Source organism: Balaenoptera borealis (genome assembly GCF_965194805.1).
Source record: "Balaenoptera borealis genome assembly, chromosome: 4".
In the NCBI taxonomy this organism is placed as follows: domain Eukaryota; kingdom Metazoa; phylum Chordata; class Mammalia; order Artiodactyla; family Balaenopteridae; genus Balaenoptera; species Balaenoptera borealis.
Genome location: NC_138861.1, coordinates 62,718,765 through 62,732,345, shown reverse-complemented (window position 1 = coordinate 62,732,345; position 13,581 = coordinate 62,718,765). Strand labels below are relative to the sequence as shown.

The window sequence follows — 13,581 nt, the reverse complement described above, 5'->3', positions numbered from 1 at the left end:
TGTTTTTTACGTTTTTTTCCCTGTAATTGATTTCTAATCTCATAGCGTTGTGGTCAGAAAAGATGCTTGATATGATTTCAATTTTCTTAAATATACTGAGGCTTGATTTGTGATCCAAGATGTGATCTATCCTGGAGAATGCTCCGTGCACACTTGAGAAGAAAGTGTAATCTGCTGTTTTTGGACGGAATGTCCTATAAATATCAATTAAATCTATCTGGTCTATTGTGTCATTTAAAGCTTCTGTTTCCTTATTTATTTTCGTTTTGGATGATCTGTCCATTAGTGTAAGTGAGGTGTTAAAGTCCCCCACTATTATTGTGTTACTGTCAATTTCCTCTTTTATAGCAGTTGTTAGCAGTTGCCTTATGTATTGAGGTGCTCCTATGTTGGGTGCATATCTGTTTTTAATTGTTATATCTTCTTCTTGGATTGATCCCTTGATCATTATGTAGTGTCTTTCCTTGTCTCTTGTAACATTCTTTATTTTAAAGTCTATTTTATCTGATACGAGTATAGCTACTCCAGCTTTCTTTTGATTTCCATTTGCATGGAATATCTTTTTCCATCCCCTCACTTTCAGTCTGTATGTGTCCCTAGGTCTGAAGTGGGTCTCTTGTAGACAGCATATATATGGGTCTTGTGTTTGTATCCATTCAGCAAGCCTGTGTCTTTTGGTTGGAGCATTTAATCCATTCACGATTAAGGTCATTATCGATATGTATGTTCCTATGACCATTTTCTTAATTGTTTTGGGTTTGTTTTTGTAGGTCTTTTTCTTCTCTTGTGTTTCCCAGTTAGAGAAGTTCCTTTAGCATTTGTTGTAGAGCTGGTTTGTTGGTGCTGAATTCTCTTAGCCTCTGCCTGTCTGTAAAGCTTTTGATTTCTCCATCGAATCTGAATGAGATCCTTGCCGGGTAGGGTAATCTTGGTTGTAGGTTCTTCCCTTTCATCACTTTAAGTATATCATGCCACTCCCTTCTGGCTTGTAGAGTTTCTGCTGAGAAATCAGCTGTTAACTTTATGGGAGTTCCTTTGTATGTTATTTGTCGTTTTTCCCTTGCTGCTTTCAGTAATTTTTCTTTGTCTTTAATTTTTCCCAATTTGATTACTATGTGTCTCGGTGTGTTTCTCCTTGGGTTTATCCTGTATGGGACTCTCTGCGCTTCCTGGACTTGGGTGGCTATTTCCTTTCCCATGTTAGGGAAGTTTTCGACTATAATCTCTTCAAATATTTTCTCTGGTCCTTTCTCTCTCTCTTCTCCTTCTGGGACCCCTATAATGCGAATGTTGTTGCATTTAATGTTGTCCTAGAGGTCTCTTAGGCTATCTTCATTTCTTTTCATTCTTTTTTTTTTAGTCTGTTCCGCAGCAGTGAATTCCACCATTCTGTCTTCCAGGTCACTTATCCGTTCTTCTGCCTCAGTTATTCTGCTATTGATTCCTTCTAGTGTAGTTTTCATTTCAGTTATTGTATTGTTCATCTCTGTTTGTTTGTTCTTTAATTCTTCTAGGTCTTTGTTAAATATTTCTTGCATCTTCTCAATCTTTGCCTCCATTCTTATTCCGAGGTCCTGGATCATCTTCACTATCATTATTCTGAATTCTTTTTCTGGAATGTTGCCTATCTCCACTTCATTTAGTTGTTTTTCTGGGGTTTTATCTTGTTCCTTCATCTGGTATGTAGCACTCTGCCTTTTCATCTTGTCTGTCTTTCTGTGAATGTGGTTTTTGTTCCACAGGCTCAGGATTATAGTTTTTCTTGCTTCTGCTGTCTGCCCTCTGGTGGTTGAGGCTATCTAAGAGGCTTGATGGGAGGCTCTGATGGTGGGTAAAGCTGACTGTTGCTGTGGTGGTCAGAGCTGAGTAAAACTTTAATCCTCTTGACTGTTGATTGGTGGGGCTGGGTTCCCTCCCTGTTGGTTGTTTTGCCTGAGGCAACCCAACACTGGAGCCTACCTGGGCTCTTTGGTGGGGCTAATGACAGACTCTGGGAGGGCTCACACCCAGGAGTACTTCCCAGAACTTCTGCTGCCAATGTCCTTGTCTCCACGGTGAAACAGAGCCACCCCCCCCCCCCGCCCCCCGCCTCTGCCAGAGACCTTCCAACACTAGCAGGTAGGTCTGGTTCAGTCTCCCCTGGGGTCACTGCTCCTTCCCCTGCGTCCCAATGCACACACTATTTTGTGTGCGCCCTCCAAGAGTGGGTTCTCCGTTTACCCCAGTCCTGTTGAAGTCCTGCAATCAATTCCCAGTAGGCTTCAAAGTCTGATTCTCTATGAATTCCTCCTCCCGTTGCCGGACCCCCAGGTTGGGAAACCTGACGTGGGGCTCAGAACCTTCACTTCAGTGGGCGGACTTCTGTGGTATAAGTGTTCGCCAGTCTGTGAGTCACCCACCCACCAGTTATGGGATTTGATTTTACTCTGATTGCGCCCCTCCTACCATCTCATTGTGGCTTCTCCTTTGTCTTTCGATGTGGGGTATCTTTTTTGGTGATTTCCAGTGTCTTTCTGTCCATGATTGTCCAGCAGCTAGTTGTGATTCTGGTGTTCTCGCAAGAGGGAGTGAGAGCACGTCCTTGTACTCCACCATCTTGGTTCCTCTCCCCATTTTCTTCTCATCAACTTTTTAATCTTACCAGATTTCCTCAATTTCTGATCTTCTCTTAGCCTTCTTTCTTGCTTTCCAGAAATATTGAGGGTTTCTTTTTTTTTTTTTTTTTTTTTTTACTCTCATAACATTAACAATAACAGTGATTAAAAAAGGATGTAAGGCAGAAATGTAAATAGATATGTCTGTTCAGGTTGCTAACTTTCTGAATCAAGATTGTATTTTTGGTACTCATAGCTTTTAGCCTTTAGCCTTTGGCTTTATTATGTCTAGAACACATTCTACTTGATTTTGACAGTTTCTAACATCTTTTGCTGGTGCATATGTGTGTTTCTGAAAGTACAAATGTGTGTGGCAACCTTTTAGGGGAAATTGCTCTCTCGTGAAATTGTAGTTTTCCTTAATGGCAGTACTGAATATTCATATAAATTAGAAGAGGTGTGAGGAGAGGAAATGGAATTAGGTACTTTGAAGATTGTTTTTAAAAATGTACCTAGCAATGACACTCTCAGTATAAATTAGCCTTGTGTTGTTTCATAAGTGACTTGATTAAACTTTGGTGATAGAGGAAGAAAATAGTTAGAAATAATTGGGTGGAAAATAAAGGTAAGCATCATGTAGTGTTGAGTAGTGGATAAAAGAATGGGCTTTAACTATTTAAATCCTAGATTTAAATTCTGGCTCCTACTTTACCAATATTATAAGCTTGAGCAAATTATTTAAGTACTTCAAGCCTCAGTTTTGTTACCCATAAAATAAAGGAAGTATAGTATGTACGTCATAGAGTTATGAAGATTAAATGGGATATTGCATGTAAAATACTTAAGAGTACAAGGCCTGCAGTAAATATTAGTTAATATTAATCATCATCATTACTATCCTAGTGTAGGAGTTCTCAGCCTGAAGTTGACTGGAACTATCAATTAACAAGTATTTATCAAGTATCTGATCTCTAGTATTGGATTTAAACCTATAGAAGGAGCTACTGTTGTGAATATCAGGTTGGTACCTAGAGATGGAACAAAGTGAGCTATTATTAGTGGAGTTCTTACCACAGGGTTCAATAGTAAGGTAGATGTTATTATTCCAAGCTGAGGCTTGGTAATGTTAAGTAACTTGAAGATAATGGACTGTTTTTGAGTCCCACTTCTGACATTGAATTTAGCTAGGTGGTCAGAGTAAGTCACTTAACTTTGAAGGTATGGAGTTATTGACACAAATAAGTTGATGTTAATTTACTTCTAATTTTGAATATATTGACATGTTCTTCAGGGTCAAAATATACAGATCTGTATTCTTCTAAGCCTTACTAGTGCCCCTGTTTTGAGTTCTCTGTAAATCCGCCCCCTCAATTCCTTCAGCCTTACGATTCTCCAGTCCAACTTAGAAAATATCAATTTTGTTGATAGTTGGATTGAACAATAAAGGGTTAAAATTGAGGGTAATGATGGGTGTGACTGTGTTGAGATAGTAAGAAGTGGTTTATGAGAATAAATGTAGGTGTCACAGTGGGGACTAATCTATTGTTTAGGGTCTCAAAGAGGAAATAAATAATGCTTTTGAAATTTACAAAAGGTGATCAAATTGGATGACTAATTATAAGGGATATGTGTTCAGAGTTTTCCCTTTAGACTCAGTTATTTACCTGTCAAGCCATCCTGTCTTGCTCTAGAAATTGATTGTCCTTCAAATATGAGTAAGAGGACTGGAATAAACAAACCTGACTCCTGGATGTTAATTTGGAAAGAAAAGACCTCAGCGTAATGCTGTGAATTGTCAGTCACATTTACATCCTAATCAGAAAGCTCTAAACTCTCATATAGTTATGATGCCCTGTTGGTTGCTGTACAAGAGAAACTAGCAATTGAATCCCTGTCCTCTAAGACCAAAAAAGTATATAGCTACTCTCATACATTGTTAATGGGTTTTAAAAGGGTACAACTTACTTTTTGGGAAAAAGTAGACCTTATATAACAATTTAAAATGTATGTGCTCTTTAGCACAGCAATTTTATTTCTACGAATTTACCTTTCATAATATGAGGATACTTACTGCAGCATTGTTTTTTTGTTTTGTTTTTTATAGTTTAAAACGCTCTTGGAGTCTTAGTTTTTGGTTTTTTTTTTTAACTTATTTATTTCTTTATTTTTGGCTGCGCCGGATCTTAGTTACGGCACGCATGTGGGATCTAGTTCCCCCACCAGGGATTGAACCTGGGCCCCCTGCGTTGGGAGTGCGGAGTTTTACCCACTGGACCATGAGGGAAGTCCCTGTGGCATTGTTTGAAGTAACAAATGACTGGAAACAACCTAAACGTGTATCAGTAGGTGACTGATTGAAAATACTATATACCTATATAAGGAAATATTATTCGGTCTTTAAAAAGAATAAAGTAGATCTACTTCTACCTTAATACACAACAATATTCTGGATATATTAAGTGAAAAACATTACTTAGTATACTATAGTATGCAACAACTGTATAAAACAGGCACAATCATTCTTATGCTTGTGTAGGCATAGACTCTCTGGAAGGATACACAAGATATTTCTTCTGAGATTCTTCTGATACAGAAATTTCTTCTGAGGGGGTGGTGTGGGAGGGCTACATACTTTCTGTTATTGAAAATGTTTTTGAATATTTGCATCAAATGTCTTAACATGTCATGTGAGATATATTTGCATTTCGCCACATACACTGTTACCTTAAGAACTTGCAGTCATTGATGAGGAATTTTGTGTACATGCTTCGGTACTTGTACTTTTGAACTTGAGGACTCTCTTAATCTTTTGACATGGGAATAAGGAGCAGTATTGAACCACCACCCCTTCCAGGGTAGGGTACATCCTGGTTGAAGTTTCAGGTAGTTGAAGAAAAACTGAATATAGTTTTAAAAAAGAACATTTAAAAAATCAGAATACTGAAATGCTTAATTATTCTTCCTGAATAAAGCAGAAGGGTCAGAAAGAAGGGGAATTTGATGGAGGACTTGAAAGCATTTTGGAAGTATGAAAGTACATGGAAATGAGGAACCGAGGAGGGAGTCCTCAGGGAACTAAAAACATTTTATAAACATTATCTCATCTCTAAATTATACCCTTTTGTAAAAAGTTATTTTCCAGACTTTCAAAAAACAAAGTAAAGAAATTGAAGCCCAGATGATAATTTGTGGTTTCCTAAGTAACATAAGAAGAAAATAGCAAAATGAGGACTAGCACCTTTTTTCTTGATTTCCCGCCCAGCCCCACGAGTATTCTATCACCTGAACCGTGACATGGGAATAGCACCAAAAACCAAACCAAAACATTTAAAAAATTCTGTTTGGAACTTGATGTGTAAGAGCATTTGTTTCCAAAGTAAGGTTATATTTTCTATATTTTCTTGTCTTAGAGGACAAGAATGGGAATAAGGGTTGAATACAGCTTTGTACATTGCACTACCATTTCTTTTTTTTTACTATGAGTCATTCTGGTTCAGAAAAAGGAAGGATACTAACATTTGCACAGCATGTTACAGCTTTAGAAACTTCTTTCACCTTTATTATTTTCTCATTTTGCAGCTCTTTATGATACAGGTAGTGGTAATGTTTTGTTATTGTTATTAGGCTTTCACTATTAAAGAAAAAATAGGCTCGAGAAAGTTGGGTAATTTGCTTGACATAACAGCTGATAAGTGTCAAAACTGGCCTTTACAAAATCAAACTCAGATTTTTTTTTTCTTTCTACCCAAGTATAAGGTCTTTGAGGTATATTTGTTTAGCTTTGTGGAAGACCAATTCTGGGTGGGTCATCAATCAAGAAAACATTTGGAAACCTAAAACTTGAAGGGACAGTGGTTCAATAAATAGGTGGTTTAGGGGAGCAGGGGAGGCTCTGACCCTCCTGGGTGCAAGCACAGCTGATGTGCTTGTTGTTCTCATGTACTCTGCCAGCCCTTTTCAGAGCAGCTTGTCACCTCAGTTGCTTCACCGGTCTGAGCAGTGGGCTATTTAAAGGGAATGTACTTAACACTGGGCCTGAAGACGTGTACCAGATTGGTGTTAGGAGAGCTATTTTTGTAGTTAATCATACATAAGTTAGTAAAATGTCTTTTTGTAAAAAATATTTGTGAAGTTTATTTCTCACACTAAATTTTGATAAAGGATGAGACGGAGCAGGAAAATGAAATAAGCGTCAAGCTTGGTAGGCATAGTGACCTTTTCTACGTTTTCACATTTTAGAGATGCTGGGAGAGAATTTGACATTTAATACATTATCTGATGAAACTGAAGAAGCGTTTCCACACTCTAGTGTCTAATATTGACTTTGGGGTTTACTCTGAGTGCAATGGAAAGCCACTGAGTGGCTTTAAGCAGAGGAGTAACATCATCTGATTAGTGTTTGTAAAGAGATCCTTGGCTGTTGAGTAGAGGTATCTGGCAGGGAGAGGGACCAAGGTTAGAGTTGATGAGCGTCACTTTACTCTAAATAAACACCTGAGAGACTTACATGTAAATGAGAATACCATTATCTTAGAGTGAAAAATACCTGTCATTTGAATTGGATATTTGGGTTGACTAGTAAGTAGATTCTTAGTTTCTCTCAGGATTCTCAATATTTTTTGAAAACTCCTCAGGTGATTATAAAATGCAGCCAGGGTTATCTTGGGGTTGTCTGCTGTATCTTGGGGAAAAAAGGAGAGATCTTGGGGGTAAGCTTGGGAGAAGGGGGTTAAAAGTGAAAAGCTTTGGAGACCTTGCAAAGTATAACTATTGTTTATCTGTTTTCTTTGGAATTTTATTTTCAAATTCGTATGTTCAAATGTCTGAATGTTACGGTAGTATGAATTTAGTAACATTAAACTTTAGGTAATTCCTACTTAGCCAGCCTCTTCTAATTGATTCTTTCCCTATCTGTTCCTTTTCATAAGAAGAGCCAGGGGAGTATTGAGAATGGATGACTAGAATATAATACAATTTGATAAGAATTTGCCAGCATTGGGGCTTCCCTGGTGGCGCAGTGGTTAAGAATCTGCCTGCCAATGCAGGGGACATGGGTTCAAGCCCTGGTCCAGGAAGATCCCACATGCCATGGGGCAACTAAGCCCGCGAGCCACAACTAGTGAGCCCGAGTGCCACAACTACTGAAGCCCGTACGCCTAGAGCCCACGCTCTGCGGCAAGAGAAGCCACTTCAATGAAAAGCCCACACACCGCAACGAAGAGTAGACCCCACTCTCTGCATCTAGAGAAAGCCCGCACACAGCAACGAAGACCCAACAAAGCCATAAATAAATAAATAAATAAATAAATAAATAAATAAATAAATAAATAAATAAATAAAGGGGCTATCCATTTAAACATCTCTTAAAAAAAAAAAAGAATTTGTCAGCATTAACAGAAGAATCCATCTCTTAAAAATTCGTAAAACCATTTCTAAGATGAGTTTCCATTGATTCATTTAAAAAATATATTTCTTTGTGTATACATACACACATTTAGAAATTTGAGCAACCATATTAATGTCTAGCTACTTATCTGCATACCTGGGATTCTGGATTAAGATTGCTGTTGCTTCCTATAATTGGATAGAAGCACATGTAGCTTTTCTTTCTTGCTCTAGGATTTTTGTGCTTTATTGATATAAAATTATATCTTTATATGTTTTATACAAAGGAAACAAATTATTTGTATTAGGATGAGAGACTTAGAATAGGGGTAAAAAGGAATACAATGACTAAAGAGTATCACAGAAGTACTTTTTTGATTTTTGTTTTAAATATTTATTTATTTATTTATTTGGCTTCACCGGGTCTTAGTTGTGGCACACAGGATCTTCGTTGTGGTGTGTGGGATCTTCGTTGCGGCACTTGGGATCTTTAGTTGTGGCACACGGGCTCTTAGTTGCAGCACGCGGGATCTAGTTCCCTGACCAGGGATCGAACCCGGGCCCCCGCATTGGGAGCACAGAGTCTTAACCACTGGACCACCAGGGAAGTCCCCAGTACTTTTTTGTTTTTATAGATTACAATTTATAATCCTGAATCAGTGATTTATTCTTAGATTAGATAGCTGGATTAGTTATAGCTAAAAATTCTTTTTCTCCTTTGGAGTTACAGTAGGGAATGTAGAGATGGTTTGTAGGAGTTTTGGGTAATCAAACACAGTAGTTACAACAGTGATATTGCCAGGATTTAATGTAGCCGGTACAATTTAGGGCTGTTTATTTGTGGACTTTTAGGATCACCGCTGTTATTTTATGCAGTAATATAGTGTAGTAGACTCTATTGAAAGTCATGCCTTAAACACTGATGTGCCTTTTTCTTCTTTTCTGTTTGTAGTGGTAGTCGCTCCTCTAAAACGTTTAAACCAAAGAAGAACATACCAGAGGGTTCTCACCAGTATGAGCTCTTAAAGCATGCAGAGGCCACACTGGGCAGTGGAAACCTCCGGATGGCTGTCATGCTTCCTGAGGGGGAAGATCTAAATGAGTGGGTTGCAGTGAACAGTAAGTAGCCTTCCTGTTTCTCAGTAGACCGTAAATTAGGTTAGTAGCCTCACTGTAGGTGAGTGTTGGGGTGCTCTCTAGTCTAGGATTTAGTTAGCAACCTAATACCACAAGAGAGTGGTACCTCAATTTACTTTAACCTTTGTGGTATTTTATTGCTGAATATGGAGTTACATGAAATTCTTATCTCCTGTTATCATGTAATACAAAGCATAGATTTACCATCTTCATTGGAAAAAATGATAATAATAGCAGCAATTAATGTTTATGGAACACTGTGGCACTCTGCTATTCCTTCTACATGAATTATTTTTATTTATTTATTTTATTGAAGTTTATTTGATTTATGGTATTAGTTTCAGATGTATAACATAGTGATTCAATATGTTTAGATTATACTCCATTTAAAGTTATTACAATATAATGGCTATATTTCCCTGTGCTGTACAATATACCTTTGTGGCTTATTTATTTGATACTTGCTGGTTTGTACCTCTTAATCCCCTACCCCTGTCTTGCTCCTCCTCCATTCTCTCTCCCTGCTGGTAACCACTTGTTTGTTCTCTATATCTGTGAGTCTATTTCTGTCTTGTTATATTCATTCATTTTATTTTTTAGATCCCACATATAAATGATATCATGCAGTATTTGTCTTTCTGTGTTTGACTTAACTTCATTAAGCATAATACCTTCCAGGTCCATCCATGTAGTTGCAAATGGTAAAATTTCATTCTTTTTTATGGCTGAGTAATATTCCATTGTGTGTGTGTGTGTGTGTGTGTGTGTGTGTGTGTGTGTGTGTGTGTGTGGTAAAGAAGATGTGGTGTTTATATATATGTATATATACATACACACACACACACACATCATTATCCATTTATCTGTTTATGGACGTTTAGGTTGCTTCCATATCTTGGCTATTAGCCTCCATATGCTGCTATGAACATTGGGGTACATGTATCTTTTCAAATTATTGTTTTTATTTTCTTCTACATGGATTATTTTATTTCATCTTTACAACCTCATGATGTAGGTACTATTATTATCCCAGTATATAGATAAGAAAGCTGAGACAGAAAGATTGTAGTAATGTGCTTAGGTTATACAGCTATTGAATGGTAGAGCCTGGGCTCAAATATAGAGATCTAAAATTTCAGAGAGTGCACTTTAACCCCTATGCTAAATTGCCTCTTTCAGTAGCATACTTAGTTATTTGTCTAAACTATGCTTTAAAAAGAAAAAAAGACAAGTCAATAGTGATCTTATGAAATTAGTAAAATATGCTTATGATATATTCTTAACCTCTAGAGAGAAAAAAATATAAGTAAAAAGTAAATATATTCTTGGGAATTAAGCAGAGTAAGTTGGGGAATAAAAGTGGTACTTTAAAAAAAATTTTTTTTTGATTCTTTTCTCTCTCTCTTTTTTAAAATTAATTAATTAATTTATTTTTGGCTGCGTTGGGTCTTCATTGTTGTGTGTGGGCTTTCTCTAGTTGCAGAGAGAGGGGGCTACTCTTCGTTGCGGTGCGTGGGCTTCTCAGTGCGGTGGCTTCTCTTGCTGCGGAGCACAGGCTCTAGGCACGTAGGCTTCAGTAGTTGTAGCTCACGGGCTCTAGAGCAGGCTCAGTAGTTGTGGCTCACGGGCTTAGTTGCTCCATGGCATGTTGGATCTTCCTGGACCAGGGCTTGAACCCGTGTCCCCTGCATTGGCAGGCGGATTCTTAACCACTGTGCCACCAGGGAAGCCCAGAAGTGGTACTTTTAATATTCAAGGTTTATCAGCATTGGTGAAGAAATTAATAGAATTTTATAACTGGAGGAAATTTATATGACTCTAGTTATAATAAATGAAATTTAATTGAAAATATACACTAAATGCCTAGGCTTTGATTAAGGAAAAACAGAGCAGTATTTTTATTGTAATACTTGATGGCATCTTATTGTAATTTGAAACATATCATGGGATTTATAAATTGAGCTGCCGCCCACTAACTTTTAGGAACCTAAGGTATTTTACTGAGGTGTCTTAAAACCTTAACTGTGACAGCAGTTCTGTAAGAGCAGTATTTATTAGAGTATGGTTATCCTCCTGGACCCAGAGAGTTTAGTTACTAAAGAGATAAAGTGATTTGTTTGCTTTATTGATGAGAGTCATCTAACCTATAAGATAGTTCTATGACACTTTAAGGACAATATTCAGAATAAATTTCCAATATATGTGTACATCCTTTTTTGGGTACTTGTTTGTGCCTTTTTGTACCATTTATTTGAGAGCTCATTTTCTAATTTTAGAAATCTAAGGAAGGCAGTGTAGAGCTTCTGTACTACATGAGATTGTGACTTTTAAGTATAAAAGCAGATCATTGTTTTCTGTCTGTATTCTCTCTGTCTCAATTATCAGAACTGAGTGTCTGTACTATTGAAATGTCTAGAACTTCAGGAACTTATAAAATTTCACAGACATATTACAGTTATAGCCAGAAAAAACTTGCTTTGAACTGAAGTTTTTGAACATCCCCATAGAACATAGAATTCTGCCTTTAAAATATAGCATTTGACTGAAGTATTGGATTACAATTTTTTTCTTATTTATAGTAATCTTTCCAAGTGACACTTGATGAAGTGAATAGGATTTGAGGCTAGATAGACAATTTCCATTCACTGACAGTGATTAAGTAAACATTTCGGGTACATAAAAGAGTGAAGGGGATTTGTTGATAAGATTGGCATCTTAATGGCCTTTTTCCTTCAGTTTACTTGCCAGATGAAGATAAATGGTAGAAGATGGGAAATTTTACAAATTCAACAACTAGTCTCATAGCCAGAAACCAGAGGCTGGTTTTGAACATTCTGCTGCTAGAAAGAGTGATAGCTTAAAGAAGATACAAGGTTCAGAGTTTTGGAAAAAGTGGATGGATGGCTTATAATTAATTTTTGTGGCACAGAATCTTGAGGCCATATCTTCATTTGTGGAAGAAAACTAACAATTACTAAATGTCTACTTTATGGTAGACAACGTATTTTGTTTTTTAGCACTCTGCAGTAAACTGAATTTTAAAGGTAGGAAACTGAGATTCAGGGAGGTTAAGTAACTCAACTATTAAGTATAGAGTTGGGATTCAAAGCCATAGGTTACCCACTGTTCATGTGGAGGACAACCCGATTAAAAATGGGCAGAAGACCTAAATAGACATTTTCCCAAAGAAGACATACAGATGGCCAACAGGCACATGAAAAGATGCTCAGCATCACTATTCATCAGAGAAATACAAATCAGAACCACAATGAGATATCACCTCATACCTGTCAGAATGGCTCTCATCAAAAAGATCACAAATAACAAATGTTGGTAAGGATGTGGAGAAAAGGAAACCCTACAGTGTACTCTTGGTGGGGATGTAAATTGGTGCAGCCACTATGGAAAACAATATGGAGGTTTCTCTTAAAATTAAAACTAGAACTACCATATGATCCAGCAATTCTACTGCTGGATGTATATTTTAAGAAAATGGAAACATTAATTTGAAAAGATACATGTACCCCAGTGTTCATAGCAGCATATGGAAGCTAATAGCCAAGATATGGAAGCAACCTAAGTGTACATAAACAGATGAATGGATAAAGAAGATGTGGTGTATACACACACACACACGTGCACACACACACAATGGAATATTACTGAGCCATAAAAAAGAATGAAATTTGCCATTTGCAACAACATGGATGGACCTGGAGGGTATTATGATTAGGGAAATAAATCAGAGAAAGACAAATATTGTATGTTATCACTTATATGTGGAATCTAAAAAATAAAAAAAGAAGAATGAATATAACAAAACAGAAACAGACTTACAGATATAGAATAAACTAGCAGTTACCAGTAGGGAGAGGGTAGGTGGGAGGGGTAAGATAGGGGTAAGGGATTAAGAGGTACAAACCTCTATGTATAAAAGAAATCAGTTACAAAGGTATATTGTACAGGACAGGGACTATAGCCAATATTTTATAATAACTTTAAATGGAGTGTTATCTATAAAAATATTGAATCACTATGTTGCACACCCGAAACTGATAAAATATTGTAAATCAATTATACTTCAATTTTAAAAAGAAAAGAAAGAAAGAACACCAGTCTTTCTAAAGCTTTTATGTGGAAAGGAGAAAATACTAGTGTTATGAGTTCTATGTGGACATATAAGAAAGGAAACCAGGTCATCTAACTTATGAACTTAGATGTAAAAATCCTAATAAAAATATTAGCAGATTGAATCTAGCAATACTTAAAAATTATAACACATCATGACCAAATTGTTCTTATTCCTAGAATACAAGGTTGGCTTAACACTTGCAAATCAGTTGTAATTCACCACAGTAGCCAAAATAAAGGAAGAGGAAGAAATCATATGATCATCTCAGTATAAGCAGAAAAAACATTTGGTAAAATTTAAAATCAATTTGTAATAAACTTATGAAGTAAAAGT

At 36.8% G+C, this 13,581-nt stretch overlaps 1 protein-coding gene across 2 annotated transcripts in view; it reads left to right on the top strand.

Annotated features, from left to right (window-relative positions):
• Positions 1-13,581, top strand: part of MOB1B (MOB kinase activator 1B) — a 68,488-nt gene that overhangs the window by 36,299 nt on the left and 18,608 nt on the right. For both annotated transcript variants that reach the window (XM_082390302.1, XM_082390301.1), the window contains exon 2: positions 8,932-9,098. In XM_082390302.1, the coding sequence (XP_082246428.1) occupies positions 8,932-9,098 (167 nt within the window). The remainder of the gene's footprint in view (positions 1-8,931; positions 9,099-13,581) is intronic.